This window comes from Rana temporaria, chromosome 10, assembly GCF_905171775.1.
Source record: "Rana temporaria chromosome 10, aRanTem1.1, whole genome shotgun sequence".
NCBI classification, from domain to species: domain Eukaryota; kingdom Metazoa; phylum Chordata; class Amphibia; order Anura; family Ranidae; genus Rana; species Rana temporaria.
Genome location: NC_053498.1, coordinates 27581727 through 27603594, shown reverse-complemented (window position 1 = coordinate 27603594; position 21868 = coordinate 27581727). Strand labels below are relative to the sequence as shown.

The 21868-nt window shown below is 45.5% G+C and overlaps 1 protein-coding gene across 2 annotated transcripts in view; it reads right to left on the bottom strand.

Moving 5' to 3' along the window:
* BCL3 (BCL3 transcription coactivator) overlaps positions 1-21868 on the bottom strand; it is a 119756-nt gene that overhangs the window by 76927 nt on the left and 20961 nt on the right. The window contains exon 2 of one of the 2 annotated variants that reach the window (XM_040327449.1): positions 2958-3111. The exons of the other annotated variant lie outside the window; for it this stretch is intronic. Within the exon in view, the coding sequence (XP_040183383.1) occupies positions 2958-3111 (154 nt within the window). The remainder of the gene's footprint in view (positions 1-2957; positions 3112-21868) is intronic. 2 annotated transcript variants of the gene reach the window in all.

The following is a 21868-nucleotide window of genomic DNA, read 5'->3' as shown; positions in this document are numbered from 1 at the left end:
CCCCTATTGTCCATGACTTCTACCCCTATTGTCCATGACTTCTACCCCTATTGTCCATGACTTCTACCTGTATTGTCCATGACTTCTACCTGTATTGTCCATGACTTCCACCCGTATTGTCCATGAATTCTACCCCTATTGTCCATGACTTCTACCCCTATTGTCCATGACTTCTACCCCTATTGTCCAAGACTTCTACCTGCATTGTCCATGACTTCTACCCCTATTGTCCATGACTTCTACCCCTATTGTCCATGACTTCTACTCCTATTGTCCATGACTTCTACTCCTATTGTCCATGACTTCTACCCCTATTGTCCATGACTTCTACTCCTATTGTCCAAGACTAGGCATGTGCAATTTTTTAAGTTACGAATACGTTTTCCGTCAATTTTCGTTATTTTAGTTGATTCGTTAACATACGAATGAACGAATGGTTTAGCGCAATTGATAACGAATAACGATATTTTCAAAATAACGAATATGAAAAACAACGAAGATACGAAAGATGAAAGAAACTAAAACATAGAAACAACGAAAATACCGAACCCAAAAAATAAAATAATTACGAAAAACAAAATGAACGAAAATGCAAACTTACTAATATTCGAAGACCGAAAAGAAAACGAAATGCCGAACAAAGACTAAAAAACGAAAATCAAAACTAACGAAAAATAAATTACGAATCTTCGGAAAACTGAAATGAAAACAACGAAAATACAAAATAATGTAAATTAGCTTTCGTTAGTACTGAAATATTTCTGTACATTGACCAATAGCCACTGAGCGCTGTCCCTTTCCTCTGAAGAGGTTTGTTCCTTCCCCCAATGAGCTTCTTTCTCATTACCTCCTGGCTCATTGTGTCTTTTTCTGTGTTAGACTGCAGTGCATCTAATTTCTAGATTTGTATTTGTAATATCTGACATATTTTAGTTTTCTTCTACGTCAGACTTCATTCTAGACAGGGTGTGTGTGCTAACTAAGACAGTCAAGTCAATCACAGTAAAATCCGAATTACAAAATTACGACGAGTAGTGTGTCGAATAAACGTAAAATGTATTCAAACAGAATTACGAATGCAATAAAATCTACAAAAGTACGTTTTTACAATCAAAGGAAATTAGACATTAAAATACGAATGATCATAAAGCAACGAAAATATATTTCTTTACGAAAATACGAATGCGGCATGATGGAAAATATAATGTAAATACGAATAACAAAACAACGATAATTAAACTAACGTAAAAACGAAGGAACGAATAAAATCATTTTAAAAATACGAACGCGGCAGAATACAAAATATAATGAAAATACGAATCTCGATTCAACGAAAAATAAACTAACAGAAAAAAACGGAAGCGGAAAAAAGAGTGTTACGAAAATACTAAAGAGTACGAATACGATAACTAACGTCTTCCGAAATTACGACTCGTTACGAATCACGATAAACGAACAGAAACGAAACAGAAACAAATTTTTGCTGTGCACATGTCTATCCAAGACTTCTACCTGCATTGTCCATGACTTCTACCCGTATTGTCCATGACTTCTACTCCTATTGTCCATGACTTCTACCCCTATTGTCCATGACTTCTACTCCTATTGTCCAAGACTTCTACCTGCATTGTCCATGACTTCTACCCGTATTGTCCATGACTTCTACCCGTATTGTCCATGACTTCTACCCGTATTGTCCATGACTTTTACCCCTATTGTCCATGACTTCTACCCGTATTGTCTATGACTTCTACCCGTATTGTCCATGACTTCTACCCGTATTGTCCATGACTTCTACTCGTATTGTCCATGACTTCTACCCGTATTGTCCATGACTTCTACCCGTATTGTCCATGACTTCTACCCGTATTGTCCATGACTTTTACCCCTATTGTCCATGACTTCTACCCGTATTGTCCATGACTTCTACCCGTATTGTCCTTGACCTTGACTTCTACCCGCATTGTCCATGACTTCTACCCGTATTGTCCATGACTTCCACCCGTATTGTCCATGACTTCCACCCGTATTGTCCATGACTTCCACCCGTATTGTCCATGACTTCCACCCGTATTGTCCATGACTTCTACCCGTATTGTCCATGACTTCTACCCGTATTGTCCATGACTTCTACCCATATTGTCCATGACTTTTACCCCTATTGTCCATGACTTCTACCCGTATTGTCCATGACTTCTACCCGTATTGTCCTTGACCTTGACTTCTACCCGCATTGTCCATGACTTCTACCCGTATTGTCCATGACTTCCACCCGTATTGTCCATGACTTCCACCCGTATTGTCCATGACTTCCACCCGTATTGTCCATGACTTCCACCCGTATTGTCCATGACTTCCACCCGTATTGTCCATGACTTCCACCCGTATTGTCCATGACTTCCACCCGTATTGTCCATGACTTCCACCCGTATTGTCCATGACTTCCACCCGTATTGTCCATGACTTCTACCTGTATTGTCCATGACTTCTACTCCTATTGTCCATGACTTCTACCTGTATTGTCCATGTCTTCTACCCGTATTGTTCATGCCTTTTACCCATGGCTTCTACCCATATTGTCTGACTTCCACCCAAGTAGTCCATGGCTTTTACTCATATTGTCCATGGCTTCCACCCATATTGTCCGTGGCTTCCACCCATATTGTCCGTGGCTTCCACCCATATTGTCCGTGGCTTCTACCCATATTATCCATAGCATGTGTCTTGAAGACTATGATAGCAATGCTATTATTATGCCCACGAGGCTGAGCGAGAGAAATCACTTGGTTCCCCCATCCACACTAAATAGTGTGGGTGGAAGAATCTGAAGTGCCAGGCATATAGTACAAATGACTTAATAAAGATATAGCAGAGGCAAGTGTTATGAGATGTAGAGCAGATAAGCTGAAGTAACAGAAGTAACACACACTGGAAGAGAAGAGGTTTCTGGCACTTACGTGTCCCCATCCTCATCCGCCCGGGTAGCTGCGATGATGTCAGCATGGAGATCTATTTCAGTATTAAGCGTTGCTGGCACTAGTCTCAGGGGTCGTGGGGTCATAATGGCAGGAGCAGAGTATATCGTGGAAGAGACATATGCAGGCGGACTCCCTGATAGCAGACAAAAAACAAATTGGGCTCATTTTTTTATTTATATATATATATAGTCATAATTATTCACCACTTTAAAATGAACATATATAGGACTTTGTGAATGCACATGTCTGGAGCACTCAATTGTTTACATCTGATGTAAATAAATAGACCAGTCAGCTAACAAAAGATTCTTATCTCTTAATTTATTTTTATTTTTTTGGGGGGGGGGGGGGTTCAGCACAAGGAACGGGACTTACTCTCCTGTAGTCCAAGGGAGGGGGCGAGCATGACACTCCACACCAGGGAGAAAGCCTTGCATTACTGTGTGGAGTTACAGACAGAAGAACAGGAAGTGAGCATTTCTCAGAAGAAATAAGGACATTTATAAGCAAAATGGAAGGATGAGGTAAGTGAAGGTGGACTGCACTAAGGTAAAGGAAGCTATTTAGGGGGAAAAAAATTGTACCTTTACAAATCCTTTAAGTTTCTTATTCCTGCTTTGCAGGGCTGAGACACTGAGAACGTTCCCTACTGTATGTACAGAGTTCTGTGTTGAATGTCAACACAGAGCTCTGGGCTGTGAATGTACACAGCTGATCAGCAGGTCCCGGCCTTGAATCATTGGCCAGGACTTGCTGACAGGCTTCCGATGTGTACAATCACTGGTGCATGAGGGGGGGTTTCATGCCGTAAACCCAGAAGTAGGCAGCGGCGTGCGGGTATGTCGCTTTGCCTACAGTGGCCGCTCATCTGCAGTACATTGCGGGTGGGAGGTCGCTAAGTGGTTCAAGTGATCCCATCAGAATAACATTATGTAGGAAGCTGTGACAGACCTAGCTGCGACAGAGGCTTTTGGACTGAATGCAAGCCTTTTGCCTTCCGATTATGGGCCAGGGCCTCAAAACAGGAAGGCGGATGGGTTATCCTGGCAGACAGACCTGGAACCTTAAAGCGGTGGTTCACCCTTATTAACATCTTTTTAGCATAAAATTCGTCATAGTAGCGCGAGCTACAGTATGCCTGTCTTTATTTTTTTATCCCCGTACTCACTGTGCACTCGTAGACTCCCCGCGGGGAATGGGCGTTCCTAAGAAAAGGAAAGGTGATTGACGGCCGGCTCTGGCACGTCACGCTCCCCGAAGACAGCCGGAACAGGTCTCGGCTCTTCACGGCGCTATACGGCGCCTGTGCACAGACTATGCGCAGGCGCCGTGAAGCGCCAAGTCCTATTTCGGCTATTTCCGGAGAAGCGTGACGTGCCAGAGCCGGCCGTCAATCACCTTCTCTCTCCATAGAAACGCCCATTCCCCGCTGGGAGTCGTAATCTTTTATCTACGAGTGCACAGTGAGTACGGGGATAAAAAAATAAAGACAGGCATACTGTAGCTCGCGCTACTATGCCAATTTTTTTTTTTTATCAATAGGGTGAACCCCCGCTTTAAGACTACTTTTCCAACATCCTCGAGTTGACCCGGTCGGGGTCCCACTGTGGCTGTTGGACTGTTTCTCAGGGGGGAGTATTGTCATGGACCTTGGAATGCTGAAGTGTTTGAATCTGTTACACAGTGGGGGGTCTTCTGCCCTGTCTTAAGGCTAACCCCCCCCCTCGAGACGGCTCCATGGTCTGGAGGAAAAGCAATGTACTGTGTTTGGTTGTTTGTGTACTTTGATTGTCCCCTGGGGCTTCTGTCTTTCTGTCTCATTACACATAGCAGTCCTCCTATTCAAGCTATCGGACCAATCCCTGCTGACCCTGTTTCAAGTCCTCATTTGCATGGCTAAGAGGACCTAATTGAGAACCACAATGTACTTTACAATTGACCAATAGGAAAGCGGTTGTTGGGGGCAGGGTGTTCAAACTGCTGTATAAAAGTGTGTTGTGCATGCATCCAATAAAAGAGTTTTCCTGTTTGAACTTACATACAGCCTGCCTGGTGTTTGTTCTGATGGATTTCGAACGGCACATAGCTGTAGTTCGAATCCCGGAGCCTTGGATGACCGAACCATCAGACATTGCGATCTGCAATCTGATTCAATAGCAGCAGAGGTGTGTCGGGAGAGTGGAACCGAGCGAGCAAGGGTCTCGTTACAAAAGCTATTACTACAGAAAAGTAAAAAAATAAAGTTTTTGCCCCATACTCATCACCTTCACAGATAAGGGTGGGCATTACAATATTATTATGTAGTGTATGTAATATATTACCTAAACCAGCAGCCACACAGTACACTACTCCAAACAATTTACAGCAGAAAATATCCCATAGCACCTCTTTTGACGTAAAAACGCGTATACACATACGAATGTTATTTACTGTGGGTGACCTTCAGAATTAAATTGTGTTAATGTAAACATATGATCCAACAAAATGCGTTCTACTAAGAAACGGCAACCTAAATTTACACTCCTCCGTCACCTTACATAGTCATTAGAAAAGTATATATTACCTTACATAGTCATTAGAAAAGTACAGTCATTCTCTTGAAATAAGTATAGATTCTCCTGAAAAAATGAAACTCTTTCCACTGACACAGAGTAGAGGTAGTTGGTGAATTACAAGCCTCAGCTCATTAACTGAAAAGAATTGAGCTGTGTTTGAAGACTCAGCTTTTACTTAGAGGATTTCCAAATGGCACCGATTGGCGCCGCTCGGCTCCGGGGCCCCCCCACCTCAGGCCAAACGCGGTACTGCATACCGCTTTGGCCTGAGTCCTGCTCGTTTTGAGAGACAACAATTGCAGACCGAGTTAGGATTTTAATAAGTGCTCATATTGCAAAATGCTCATTAACCACTGTATTGTGTACTTTAACCGCTTAAGGACCGCCTCCTGCACATATACGTTGGCAGAATGGCACGGCTGGGCACAAGCGCGTACGTCCTCTTTAAGTGCCCAGCCGTGGGTCGCGGGCGCGCGCCCACGGCGCTCTCCTGCGACCCGGTCCGAAGCTCCGTGACCGCGGGACCCACTGACCCGATCGCCGCTGGAGTACCGCGATCGGTCCCAGGAGCTGAAGAACGGGGAGAGCTGTGTGTAAACACAGCTTCCCCGTTCTTCACTGTGGCGCCGTCATCGATCGTGTGTTCCCTTATACAGGGAATCACAATCAATGACGTCACACCTACAGCCACACCCCCCTACAGTTAGAAACACAGATGAGGTCATACATAACCCCTTCAGCGCCCCCTTGTGGTTAACTCCCAAACTGCAATTTTCATTTTCACAGTAAACAATGCATTTTAAATGCATTTTTTGCTGTGAAAATGACAATGGTCCCAAAAATGTGTCAAAATTGTCCGAAGTGTCCGCCATAATGTCGCAGTCACGATGGCCGCCATTAGTAGTAAAAACAATTTTTTTTTATAAAAATGAAATAAAACTATCCCCTATTTTGTAAACGCTATCAATTTTGTGCAAACCAACCGATAAACGCTAATTGCGATTATTTTTTACCAAAAGTAGGTATAAGAATACGCATCAGCCTAAACTGAGGAAAAAAACATTTTTTTTATATATATTTTTGGGGGATATTTATTATAGCAAAAAGTAAAAAATATTGTTTTTTTTTCAAAATTGTGGCTCTATTTTTGTTTATAGCATAAAAAATAAAAACCGCAGAGGTGATCAAATACCACCAGATGAAAGCTCTATTTGTGGGAAAAAAAAGGATGCCAATTTTGTTTGGGAGCCAGGTCGCAATTGTCCGTTAAAGCGACGCAGTGCCGAATCGCAAAAACTGGCCGGTTATTTTAGCTGCCTAAAGGTCCGGGTCTTAGGTGGTTAAGAGGTTAATGACCAACGCGGCTATCCGATTCACACAAGAGTTGAGTTCCTTTCATAGCTTGAATCATTGTGTAATTTAGGTGTAGAGGTATTTTCTAACAAGAGACCTAATTGATGTTGATATCATAGTCTGGTCCCATTGGGACTCAAATTATCCGTATCTAAATGTTAAATGAGCTTCCTCCTGCATTTCTGGTTTTCCCCATTCTTTCTGGACAGTTGCCTGCTACGGATAGAAGAGTCTTTGCAAGCTATAAATCCATCTTTAATGACATCTTTTCCCAAGATGTGACGGTGGAAAGTCCCAGCTGTTTCTCAATATTTATCATTATGAGATAAGATGCCTTGGCAGCAGCAAGCTTGCGGGGGGACAGACGTCATTTTCTTTGGCCGCAATGTAAAGGCGTTGGTGCCCCGGTGTTAGGTAAGCACCTTGATTCACCTGGAGGAATATCACCAACAGTATGCGCCACCGTGCCATCTAGATAAAAAAAAAATTGGCTTGGATTTGTTGTTCAAATAGACTTGTGCACAGTGCCGGCCCAAGACATTGTGCTGCCTGGTGCCAAGAATGAAATGCTGCCCCCCCCCCAAAAAAAAATTACGCCCACCAAAATGCCCCCACATCCATTATTTTATATCATGATAACTAAAGTGGACCTATCATGGCTCTATACATGTATATAGGAGTATAAAAAGGACCTGTTATGGCTCTATTCATGCAATTAACCCCACAGTGGAGCGGAGAGCGGAACGGGAGGAGTGGTCGGGCGGCAATTAGCCCCACAGTGGAGCGGAGAGCGGAACGGGAGGAGCGGTCGGGCAGCAATTAGCCCCACAGTGGAGTGGAGAGTGGAGCTGGCGGAATGGGATGGCATGCAGGCAGGAAATTTGCTGCCCCCCTGAAAGTGCTGCCTGGTACAATGGTACCATCGGGTCCCATGGTAGGGCCGGCCCTGCTTGTGCAACAAATAATCAACTCTTCTACTCCATGGAAAGATAATGGTCCGTTTTCCATGAACTATTGGCCTACCGGGAGAATAAGTTGAAGAGCCCAAATTATGCAACTGAGATAATAATGGGCAAATCGGTTCTTCTGCACATGTTGGCTGCTGGTGGCTAGATCTGCTTCTGATTTGGCCAAATCCAACAGATGTTGGTGTAGCGCTGGGCTCCCAATGAGTGGGGCACTATTATAAATTTCGGGGCTGTCCAAGCCAATAGTTGGGCTCGGACTTTTCTAATTATTATGTAGGTAGATTCAGGTAGAGTTAGGCCGACTTATCAGTAGATAAGTCGACCTAACTCAGAATCTACGCCGACGTATGTTTAAGCGGATGCTCAAACAGAGATACGCTTAAACATATCTAAGATACGACGGCTTGCGCCGTGCTATCTTAAATTGCAATATTTTGGATGGCCGCTAGGTGGCGCTTCCATTGCGGTCGGCGTAGAATATGTAAATGAGTTGATACGCCGATTCACGAACGTAAGCCCGGCCGCCGCAGTCGATTAGGCCTGCTAATGCCTTACGGAAACGGCGTAAAAGTTATTCCACCTATTAGGTGGAATAACAATGTTAAAGTATGGCCGCCGTTCCCGCCACGAGATTCACATTTTTTACGTCGTTTGCGTAAGTCGTCCGCGAATAGGGATTTACGTTGTTTACGTCCACGCCGAAAAAACTTAAAAAACGTGAGGTCAAGCCTCATTACCATCAAACACGCCCCCCTCCAACACATTTGAATTTGGCGCCCTTACGACCACCCGCTTTAGGCTACGCCGCCGTATATTAGCAGGCAAGTACATTGAGAATCATGTACTTGCCTAGCTAACTTACGGCGGCGTAGCCTAAACAGGCTAAGCTACGCCGCCGCAAGTTTAGGCAGATGTACTTGAATCTACCTAATGGAAATTAGCCTCTGTTCTGGTTATGGTTGTGCTTGATGGAAGTTTTCCCTTGTTTCCTGTAGGTGGCGTTATCACCTCAGGCCCATGTTGGAACTCGGGCGAACCATGGTGTGTTGAGTGACCCATTCTCGGCAGCAGCCCAGTGGGAGTGGTGCCCCGCTGTGCATGCTGGGAGGGGATACTTAAGGGGCAGATGCCGTCTTTCGGGTCCTTCGCCTCGTGGCCCTCCTGGCGCGAGGCACAAGTGTGTGATTTCCAGCCCCGGGACCACGTTGTTCCGAGGCTGCATCTCGAACAAGTAGGCCCAGCAGGGATGTATCTTGGCCTAGGCCGACAAGGCCTAGGCCGGCACTTTGCGGGGGGCGGCACCCACGGGCACCAAAGCCGCCCCCCGCATGAAAAAAAAAGACCCTTGATCCGTCCCTTGATCCGACCCTTGATCCGTCCTTTTATTTAATCGGCTCCCGCGTCCGCCTCCCTCATAAATTTAGGGGGAGGGTACAGACATAAATAGAGGTGCGGGCAGGGTACAGAGGTACGGGGAGGGGACAGAGGTGCGGGGAGGGGACAGAGGTGCGGGGAGGGGACAGAGGTGCGGGGAGGGGGTACAGAGGTGCGGGGAGGGGGTACAGAGGTGCGGGGAGGGGTCAGAGGTGCGAGGAGGGGACAGAGGTATGGGGAGGGTGCAGAGGTATGGGGAGGGGACAGAGGGGACAAAATATTTGCGGGGGCGCAGGGCAAAATCGTTGCCCTGCGCCCCCGCAAATAGAGCGCAAATGTACCTGAATCTGGGCCACTGAGATTGATCCTACTAGATCTAGGAAAACACCACAAACACATCTGGTATCTAAACAACTAGTTTATCTAAATTGGTATTACCGGTATATCTGACTTTATTGTTTACAACCACAAAAAAACTCCACAAAATGTAAAAGCAGAAACCTTGAGCGTATGTGTAGTAAATTTGCTGAGGCGTTGTGTATCCCCACTGTATTATGGGAAGCTTGAGGGAATCATGCCAGCTCTGGAAACTACCTGAATTTTCTAGGCTCCCCATCTTTTCCCGGACTTTAACTTATGCGTAGGACACATGTAAACATCAAAAAGACAATGCCTAAACATGCAATTTCATCTTGCAAAAGGACACTGCACCATGAAAAGAAATAAAAAGCTAGCTGAGGACTTAATTACCGGTATACTTAAATATAATGGAAAATGGAGAGAATGGTGCACATACCACATAGATAATAAACAAAATACATAACTTAAATATAAAATATAAATATAATACTTAAATATAAACTCATCAGAGAACTTGAACAAATATGTGGGACCTAACCAACCTGTATGAATGACTCTGCCAATAGTTCACCATTGCTGGGTGGAAATTTGCTGGACTGATAGACATGAAGTCAATGAGGTTCCATGGTCACAAATTCTCAAGCACTCCCTGAGTTCTCTGTATACTATATCATAGAGTTTCCAGTATAATTCTTGTCCAAACCTAGGCCCAGATTCTCAAAGAAAATATGACGGCGTATCTCTGAGTCTGAGCCGTCGTATCTATGCGCCTGATTCTTAGAATCAGTTACGCATAGATTTGTATTAGATCCGACCGCCGTAAGTATCTTACGCCGTCGGATCTTAACTGCATATTTACGCTGGCCGCTAGGGGCGTGTACGCTGATTTACGCCTAGAAATATGTAAATCAGCTAGATACGCGAATTCACGAACGTACGCCCGGCCGACGCAGTACAGATACGCCGTTTACGTTAGGCTTTTCCCGGCGTAAAGTTACCCCTGCTATATGCGGCGTACCAATGTTAAGTATTGACGTCGTTCCCGCGTCGAATTTTGAAAATTTTACGTTGTTTGCGTAAGTCGTCCGTTAATGGGGCTGGACGTCATTTACGTTCACGTTGAAACCAATACATCCTTGCGGCGTAGTTTGGAGCAATGCACACTGGGATATGTCCACGGACGGTGCATGCGCCGTTCGTAAAAAGCGTGATTTACATGGGGTCACATAACATTTACATAACACACGCCCACATATTCCACATTTGAATTAGGCGGGCTTACGCCGGCCTATTTACGATACGCCGCCGCAACTTACGGAGCAAGTGCTTTGAGAATACTGCACTTGCCCGTCTAAGGCCCCATACACACGGGAGGATTTATCCGCGGATACGGTCCAGCGGACCGTTTCCACGGATAAATCCTCTCAAGGATTTCTCGAGGATTTCCGCGGATTTCTATGCGATGCCGTGTACACACCATCGCATTGAAATCTGCGCCGAAATCCTCTGGCGATGACGTGTCGGCGACGTGCGTGACGCTGTCATATAAAGAATTCCACGCATGCGTCGAATCATTACGACGCATGCGGGGGATCCCTTTGGACTGATGGATCCGGTGAGTCTATACAGACCAGCGGATCCATCCGTTGGGATGGATTCCAGCAGATGGATTTGTTTGGCATGTCAGCAAATATTCGATCTGCTGGAATCCATCCCAGGGGAGAAATATCCGCGGAAACAGATCCGCTGGAGTGTACACACCATAGGATCTATCCGCTGAAACCCATTTGCTGGGATTTTTCAGCGGATGGATTCTATTGTGTGTACAGGGCCTTAGTTGCGGAGGCGTAACGTAAATAGGATACGTTACGCCCGCTCGAAGATACGCCGCTGTACGTGAATCCGGGCCCTATTGTTTAAATTGGGACCACTGTTGGCAGTTATGTATTGTCTGGGTCCCCATTGGGGTGGATTTTCTATCACTTCTTGTCCTGGTGACCACTATAATTGGAAAATGTAGCGAACAGCTATGCAAAAAGCTACACACTTTTCTTGTTGCAGCTTCACTGGCAATGACTGGAGCAATGAATGAAAAATATACTCCTTGTTGAACACTTAATTATATGTAGCACCCTGGAGTTTAGGCAGGGTTGCTCCTAAATTTACCTGCCAGGAGTAACTACCCTGGCTAATTGTTAGGGATCAATTGATTTCTCCCTAAGTCTGGTTACTGCACCCTTCTCTTCTGCCTCTAGGTGGCCAGGTACCTAGTGGCATTAGATACGAGAAGGACATTGCAAAGTCAGATTATGGGTATATGGGGCATCTCAGCCAATGGGCAGGGGTTTTCTTAAATCCCTTGGCCTGCTAGGAGAACCTAGATATTTGGGTGAAGTCAGGTGATCTTGGTTTTGTGCCTGGACGGCTGTCTGGGTGGACGTGTGTTGTATTTCCCGGGCTGCTAGGCTGGAGTTTGTGCCTATCCCGGGCACATCTGGCTGCTAGGCTGTCTGAGGGCCTATCCAGAAACAAGAGAGCAGCGCAGGGTTGGGATTGCGGCTTGCAGTCCAACCAGAAGTGACGGTTCTGCCGGCCGGAGAACCTGTCGTGGTCGAAGGTAAAAGGGAAGCTGTCGCCACTAAGGGTCCAACCACCTTATTACCAGGGACTATAGTGAGTGGGCCTTATCCGCCGGGGGGAACAGCCGTCAATCATCTGGCCGACCTCCCAGATGACAATCCCCCTAGCCATAGAAACGCCTACTCCCGCAGGGAGAAGCAGATTGAAAAGATTGATTACAAGATACGTGCGGCATAAAAAAAATAAAAAAAAACAACTATAAGGAAGTTGGTCAGATGTAAATATATTAGGGTGAACCTCCGCTTTAAGCAAGCACTGGAGCAGAATTCTCACCAACTGGGGACAGTGAAGAATCGGGAAACTTCAGCAGGTATCAAGCCAGGGACCCAGTCAGCAGAGGTGATGCATGCAGAGCAGCCTTGTGTGTCAAGCCAGTGGGCGAAGCTTGAGGAATATCTTGAGTGCCAAGTTAGGGACCCACCAGAGAGACGGGGGTGACACTTGAGGGAGATACTACCGTGAAGATTGGAGGAGCTCAAGGGATTCAGTGGCAGTGGATCATCCAGTCTAGTGAGAGACTGGAAGTTGAGTGCGCTGAAGAACTACAAGAAGTGATTGTAGTGGAAACAAAGTAACTGTTATACTTTGGGTTAGGAACTGTTAAAGACTGTTGCCATAGGAGACAGCATTCTTACACATGCAGATGTGGTGTCTTGCTGGATGCCTTTCCCTGCATGGCTGTCCTCCTGTTAAAGTCTCAGAGTCTGCCAATTAATCTTGCAACTACCTAAGGGTGTCCTGGCCCTAACCCTCTCTCCCAAAGTTCTGTTAAGAGAAAATAAAATGTTGCATTCAAGAAGTGTCTGGTGCCCAATCAATATACCCCGTACTGCACCCACTATGCCTTGCAACCCACTATATACAGAAGGATGTCGGCTATCTCTGGCCCTGAAGGTTCTTGTTAGACCAAAGGAGGCCTGGGACCTTGCTACATATACGTAGATATAAAAACAGAAGGGATTTAAAACAAGGCATGAACTGACCAACCTGTATGATTGACTCTTCCACCCAAAAATGGTAAACCATTGGGAAACTACTTGTAGGCAGGTGCACTCTGTATTCCCTACTGTAGGTGGCTCTTGACCGAAGCAGCAATGCAGAAGGAGAAGGAAATTATGAGGAACTTGATTCCGCTATGACTTCCTATGGTCACCAGGACACAGCTTCCCAATTGAATGCTGGCATCCCACATGAACTCGTGGCTATCTTGGGTCAGGGCAGAGTCCTCCGACTCCCGGGTTTGGCTCACTTTATGCGAGTGGCTAGTGTAGGGACAGGTTCCCCGTCTGGTAGGGAAAGGCTTCTGAGGAGTAGGGGAAGTACAGGGACTATGCCATCTCCCCATAGAAAGCCTCCCGTTTGGGTGTGGACTGGCCAGGCTGCATTACCGCTCTTCGCTAAAGAAGCTGTTGGCATCATTCCAAGATCTTAATCCTCTGCTACTGTTTGTAAGTAGCTCTGGTTGTCTGTGCCTACCCACTGGGCTTGTTTGTACATTGTTGGAACTCTCACAGTATACTGTTCTCATTCATCTTGGCCTCTGAGTGTATTCCGGCGTGCCACGTTGCAGCCTACCCACTAGGGTGACCACCTGTCCCGGATTGCCCGGGACAGTCCCGCATTTTGCAGGTCTGTCCCGGGCCCCTTCATTCCAGGACAATACAGTGTCCCGGAATGCAGCTGACACAGCCACCCCCCCAGGCCAATCTGATGCCCCCAAAAAAGGCAGCCACATCACCACTTTACTCACTGACAATACTTGTCCTGTTTCCGGGAATGCCTGGAGGAGCACAATCCCCACCCCCCGTTTGTGATTGGAGAAATCATAAATCCCGCCTCTTGTGTCCAATCACTGTGCTGTGATTCGTTAAAGCACAAGCTGATTTTTGGGAAGGGGGGTGTCCCTGAATTGTAGTTTGGAAATGTGGTCACCCTACTACCCACATGCTGAACCCATGGGCATGAGGTCCATGAGACACGGTCACAAATTCTCTAGTACTTCTTAAGTTCTCCATACATCATGTAGTTTCAAGTTAAACTTCTGCCCTAACTTTTTATTGTTTTTGGTTGCGATTAGCATTGGCAATACATGGAACCACTGTTGTCTGTTTCTTTAAGTTTGGGTTCCCATTGAGGAGGATTTCCTGTTTCTTTAAGTTTGGGTTCCCATTGAGGAGGATTTCCTTTTACTTTTTGCATAAATAACCTCATTACCTTTTCTAATACTAGCAAAGTACAGTTTTTATTGCCGCTTCACTGGCAATGACTGCATGGAGCCTGAAAAGGATACTCTTTGCGGAACAATCAATTATACAAAACTTTGAAATCCCTCCAGCGTTTAAACAAGTTAGCGTGACCTGGCCAATCTGTATGATTGACTCTTCCACCTAACAATGGTTAAACATTAGGAATTTGTTGGACTCATAGGCATAAGGTCCATGAATTCACACGGCCACACATTTTCTAGTGCTCCCTGAGTTCTCTTGTAGTTCTCATGATGTAGTACCAAACTCCTGCCCAAAAATACTGTTTTTAGTTTTGAATAGTGTAGGCAATGGTTGAAACCACTGTTGACAGTTTTTTTTTTACAGTCTGGGTTGCCATTGGGAAGCATTTCCCCTCACATCCTGCCCTGGTGACCACTATCAATCGAAATGGGAGTGAGAGGCTATTTATGCAAAATGCTACACACCAGGGGCATACATAGTACAGGGGTCGCAATTGTGACCCAGCCTAATTCTTCAGGGGACCTGAGTGGCTTCTCTGTATACCTGGATAGGAAGGACAGCATATATAGAGGAACCAATGTCTTCCATGTTAATCCTGCAGCCACTGAATGCCAACTTCTCCTCGTCTCCTCCTCCATGTTCTCCATGGCTGCAGGAGGAACTTGGAGAAGATTGGTTCCTCTATATGCCACCCTGTTACCCCTCTTATCCAGCTTTTTTTTTTGCTGCCCCAAAGGCCCTTCTGTGCTCTGTATCGGCTCCCCCTCGTCCCCTTCAGCTCTGCTGAGTCCCCCCTCTCCTGCTGGCTGCTGTGGGGGATGCTGTCAGGATGGAGAGCGAGTGAATAGTAAGCTCTGTACATGAGGAATGTGTCCTCAATCTCCTTTCTTTGTGTCAAAGGTGGAATATCAGAGGTCTGTAGACCTCTGATATCTCACCGCCTTCCAATGGAGCTCCTATAAATTGATTTTTTTTTTGAATAAATAATATTGTAAAAAAATTAAAAGGGTAAAAAATTATTAAAATAATTAAATAAATAAAAAATACTGACATCAGTGGGGGAACTACCAGGGTCACAATGGTCGCACTTGCGATCGGGCCCTGGTGTTCCGCCTCTGAGCTCAGAGGAAAGGACCCCAAATGGGCCTAAATAGTTCTTGCACCGGGGTCTTGTAGGTTTTAGTTATGCCTCTGCTACACCCTGTTTCTGTTGCAGAACACTGGGAATGACTGCATGGACCCAAGAAGAATACTCCTTGTTGACTGGATGGGGAACCTTTTGCTCATTGTTCTGTACTGTAATCCATAACGGACCCTGGCAGTAACTAACTGCATGCACTGTAGCCACTTTATCAAAGTTAATCACATCCTATCTTTCATTTTCTAACCACCAGCCATTTTCCAGTTTTTATGATTCACCCCTTCCATTGTTGATGATCTGGTTGAATTATCTGTAATAGAACAAGTCTGCAAGAGCATCTTGGTGTGTTTTGCTGACTGTTGCTGATGTCTGGAACACACCCACTATCATGTCCATACTGGTTGCAGTAACTGTGTTACTAGGTAAGGTGTGGCCAATAGGAACATTCTGCAAGACAAGATTGTCCAATTTACAGTTGCGCCACAACAGCTGGTCGTTTCCCGTCTGTATTAACTTGACACTTTAAATAATGGCAACTCCTATAAAAAGTTCTGTTTTTTTTTTGATGGACTGCGTGCGTGTAGGGTTTCCCCCTGGTGGGTATTTAATGGCCTAGCTCAGTGATGGCGAACCTTGGGACCACAGATGTTTTGGAACTACATTTCCCATAATACTCAACACTACTGCAGAGTGTGTGAGCATGTAGTTCTAAAACATCTGGGGTGCCAAGGTTCACCATCACTGGCCTAGCTGGTAAAAATGGGACTTGGCATTAAAATTATTATTTGGAAAGAGACCGTAAGACCACGTGAGATCGCCCGCTAAATATTACAACAGACTCTGAGAGCAAACTTTACCCCAAAGTAAAGGTCACTCTCTTAAAGATGGATTTCCCAATTATGTTTCTCAAAAAGTATCGACGGTTTGGTAGAGTGATGGCATCAGATGATATTTGGTAGGGATCTCTTAACTGCTTGGGATCGCGCTATAGTCAAATGACGGCTACAGCGCGGATCCGAAAATCCAAGTGGATGTCAATTTACGTCCGCCCCTTTGCGCGTTTCCCGCACGCGCTCCAGAGCGCGCAGCGGGGAAACTCTGTGTTGGCCGTGTCCCTTGGACACAGCCAATTACAGATCGCCGCGAATGGCCAATCAGAGTGGCCGTTTGCGATGCGATCTGTGCGGCCAATGAGAGATGATCTCATATGTAAACATATGAGATCATCTCTCATTGCCGTTTTACACAGAGACAGCGTCCTGTCTCTGTAGAGGAGACCGATCTGTGTCCCTTTGTACATAGGGACATAGATCAGTCACCCCCCCTCCACCCACAGTTAGAACACAATGCAGGGAATACATTTAACCCCTTCCTCACCCCCTAGTGTTAACCCATTCAATGCCAGTCACATTTATAGAGTAATTAGTCCATATTTATAGCACTGATCGCAGTATAAATGTGAATGGCGCCAAAAATGTGTCAAAAGTGTCCGCCATAACGTCGCAGTAGCAATAAAAATCGCAGATTGACGCCATTTCTAGTAAAAAAAAATTAAAAAAATAATTCTGTCCCCTATTTTGTAGGCGCTATAACTTTTGCGCAAACCAGTTGCTTATTGCGATTTTTTTCTTTTACCAAAAATATGTAGAAGAATATGTATCGGCCTAAACTGAGAACATTTTTTTTTTATTATTTTTTTTTTAAATTGGGATATTTATTATAGCAACAAGTAAAAAATATTGTATTTTTTTTCAAAATTGTCGCACTTTTTTGTTTATAGCGCAAAAAATAAAAACCGCAGAGGCGATCAAATACCAACAAAAGAAAGCTCTATTTGTGGGGAAAAAAGGACGTCAATTTTGTTTGGGAGCCACGTCGCACGACCGCGCAATTGTTAGTTAAAGTGATGCAGTGCCGAAAGCTGAAATTTCACCTGGGCAGGAGGGGGGTATATGTGCCCAGTAAGCAAGTGGTTAATACGAGTCCCTATGAGTGGTGGAAAAAAATACGTCATTCATTTTCGACAGCAGCTACCCAATGGGCAATACCAGTTTTGGGTGCAGTAATGCTAGCCTTATGCAACTCAAATACATTTTGAATCTTGCCGACTTGGTCTAAGTTCAAGGCGTGGGTGGCCCTGTTGGCACCAACTGGCACAGCATCCTTTGTTGGTAACGTGAAATAACATGGATGGAATATTCTTGTCCCAAAAGTGACCATTTCCTATGAGATGCAGTCACTGTCTGGGTATTAAGGTTAGCCACTAGTAGTCCAGGCTTCTTCATCCACACTTTTGCTGGAGGACATTACAGAGAGGCAATGGGTGCAGAATCTTTAAAATCAACTCCATTTTCAAGACTAATAGGCAAAGAATAAAATAATCATCCGGGGGGGGGGGGGGGGGCTGGACACTGCCATGGTGGACATGTACTAAAACACAATGAAAGAAAGAAAAATGGTGCCCTCCCAAATTCTTATCAGATCCCTTATCCTTGATGAGGGTCAAAACAAAGGCAGCTTGAGGCCCCCCCAAAGATCCGTATTAAACCCTTATCTGAGCATGTAGCCAGGAAAAGAGAAAGGACCAGCATGTATCCCCTCCTAAACCATACTTGCGAGCTGTGAGGGAAATGTTTGCATGCTGAACATACAGTTTCCCCACTATTAAGTACATATTTTTAATGTCTAGATAATCCACTATGCACTGGCTCCACAATAGCTTCCCCATAGGAATATACAGGGCCGAATTCCAGACAAGGCCACAGAGGCCAGTCCTCCGGGCGGCAGTGGATGCAGGAGCGGCACTGGCGCCAGGGATAGACTAGCCATCGGGACTACCGGGAGTTTCCCGGTGGACCGATGGGCCAGTTACAGCGGTCGCCTAATCTGCATCGGAGGTCTGCGGCGTTCTACCCGTCAATCGCCGACAACTGGCGCCTGACGGGTAGATCCAGATTTAGCCAGCAGGCAGAGTAGCGCAGGAAGCCTGATAAAAAGTTCTCTCTCATGTCACTCTGCTCCCTGGTGGCCCCTCCTCTTCTCGTCCATCCCCATTTGCTTGTGACATCATCTGGGATGGACGAGAAGAGAGGAGAGGCCGCCGAGGAGCAGAGTGACATGAGAGAGAACTTATTACATGCGCTTCTTACGCTACTCTGTATTCTAGCTGGTAAATTATGTGCCCCATAATGTGCAATGTGCCCTGATGTGACATGTGCCCCGATGTGTTGTGCCTCAATGTGTTGTGCCTCAATGTGATGGGCCCTGATGTGATGGGCCCTGTATGTGTTGTGCCCTGTGTCCTGATGTGCTGGGCTCTGTACCCTGATGTGCTGGGCTCTGTACCCTGATGTGCTGTGTCCTGTACCCTGATGTGCTGAGCTCTGTACCCTGATGTGTAGCTCTGTACCGTACCCTGATGTGCACTGTACCCTGATGTGTTGTGCCCTGGGCCAGTCTGAATGAAGGCCTCCTATGTGATGGCGTGCGTGTGTGTGTGTGTGTGGGGGGGGGGGGGGGCGGCATTGAAGGACCGGCCTTGGGACGGCAAAGGGAGTAAATTCGGGCCTGGGAATATATAGAGAAAATATTCCTGAGAAGGGAAACAGGAAGCGCAGCACTGTTCATGGTGTCAATGGGACAGGAAATACGAGGAAATTTCTCTAATGGGGACAGGGACAAGCTTTAAAACTTGTGGGAGATTTTAAGCCTTTTCATATGATGTACAAAAAAAAACAAAAAAACACAGTAATAAAATAGGCTGGATGGGTTGAGCGTATGTCTAATATGCAGAAGTTGGCATGATATTTGCTCAGAGTTCTGCTTTGATCTTTCCTTACCCAAGTTTAATTTGTTATGCAAATGAAAGGTCTCTGAGCAAATGATTCCCATTATGATTCCCCTTTCCTGTTGGGAAATCTGTTCTAGAAAACTTGCCAGGAAATTTGGGTTATAAAGGATTTATCGGCAGCATGTTTCTCAGAAGTTTGGAGCAATAGGCTTTTTAATCCAGAACAGGAAGTGACATCAGCGTCTTGCAAAATACTTGGCAAACCTTCTACAACATCTGATATCATAAGTGGCCTCCGGTCAGGAGGGACTGCTCCCGGGTCATGTTTTCCACATTTCTTGATAGGAGCACAGGCATATTACATGTATTAAACTCCAGTTAGAAACATTGAAACAAAAAAAAAAGACCAAGTGGTCAATTGAGTCTGCCCCAAATATACTGTGTGTGTATGTGTGTGTATGTATGTATATATATATATATATATATATATATATATATATATATATATATATATATATATATATATGTGTGTCTGTGTGTGTATATATACAGTATCTCCCAAAAGTGTGTACACCCCTCATATTTTTGCAAATATTTTATATATTATCATGTGACAACACTGAAGAAATTACACTATGCTACAATGTAAAGTAATGAGTGTACAGCTTGTATAAGGGCCCTTTCAAACGGGGCGGATCAGTAATGATCCACCTCCGTGTGTCCGTAAGCTCAACGGGGATCGCTCCGTATATCCCCGCTGAGCCGGCGGCTGACAGGGCGGTCCCCGCACACTGTGCAGGGACCGCCCTGTCTTTTCTCCGCTCTCCCCTATGGGGGGATCGAATGAACACGGACCGTGTGTCCGTGTTCATCCGATCCGATCCGATCTGAAGACGGAAGAAAAAATAGGGTTTTCTCCCGTCCGCAAAATCGGATCTTTGCAGAGGCGGGTGATTACGGGTGTCAGCGGATATTTATCCGCTGACACCCGCAATCACATAGGGACCAATGTATGTCCCTTTTTCATCCGCAAACGGATGGATGAAAAAGCGGACATACGGTCCGCACGTCTGAAAGGGGCTTTACAGTGTACATTTTCTGTCCCCTCAAAATAACTCAACACACAGCCATTAATGTCTAAACCGCTGGCAACAAAAGTGAGTACACCCCTAAGTGAAAATTTCCAAATTGGGTCCAATTAGCCATTTTCCCTCCCCGGTGTTACAAGGTCTCAGGTGTGAATGGGGAGCAGGTGTGTTAAATTTGGTGTTATCACTCTCACTCTCTCATACTGGTCACTGGAAGTTTAACATGGCACTTCATGGCAAAGAATTCTCTGAGGATCTGAAAAAAAATAAATGAATTGTTGCTCTACATAAAGATGGCATACTGTAGGCTATAAGAAGATTGCCAAGACCCATAAACTGAGCTGCAGCACGGTGGCCAAGACCATACAGCGGTTTAACAGGACAGGTTCCACTCAGAATAGACCTTGCAATGGTCGACCAAAGAAGCTGAGTGCACGTGCTCAGCGTCATAACCAGAGGTTGTCTTTGGGAAATAAATGTATGAGTGCTGCCAGCATTTCTGCAGAGGTTGAAGGGGTGGGGTGGGGGGGGGGGGTCAGCCTGTCAGTGCTCAGACCATACGCCGAACACTGCATCAAATTGGTCTGCATGGCCCAGAAGGAAGCCTCTTTTAAATATGATGCACAAGAAAGCCTGCAAACAGTTTGCTGAAGATAAGCTGACTAAGGGCATGGATTACTGGAACCATGTCCTGTTGTCTGATGGTGTCAAGCGTGTGTGGCGGCAACCAGGTGAGGAGTACAAAGACAAGTGTGTCTTGCCTACAGTCAAGCATGGTGGTGGGAGTGTCATGGTCTGGGGCTGCATGAGTGCACCTTGAAATTTCTGGTGAATATTGCACGCTGATTTAGAATTTTTTATTTTTTGGCCCGTTTACCCAATTTTCTTTTAACGGTCATGTTATAATGTGCTAAAACTTTTTTTTCCAAGTTCCCCGTAAATAATAATAATGCCTGTTCTTCTCTCTATGGTGCAGTATGTTTAAAAATAAGACATACAGGTAACTGTTTTTTTTAGCATGCATAAAAGGCCCCTGCTTGTCCCCTTAAATTTAAAACAGTGAAGCTGCCCCTTTTAAAGTGAAAATAATAATATTCACTTTAGCGGCGCTTGTCGGGCGCTAGCGGGGCATTTTTTTAAGGTCATGTGACAAATGGTGGCGCAGCGGTCTGTGACTGGTCCCAAAGTCTTCTAGGACCTGTCATGTGTTCCAGAAGACTTTGGGAGGGAGAACTTCCACTTCTGATCCCCTGAGGTGACGGGGACGGAAGAGGGAGCAGGTACCTGTCAAAATCGGGTACCTGCCCCCCTCCTCCCTCCTCCCCAAAAGCTCAGTTTTACAAACAGGAGCTGGGAAGGAGGCCTTAAAGCAAAAGTTCTACTTTTACGTGGA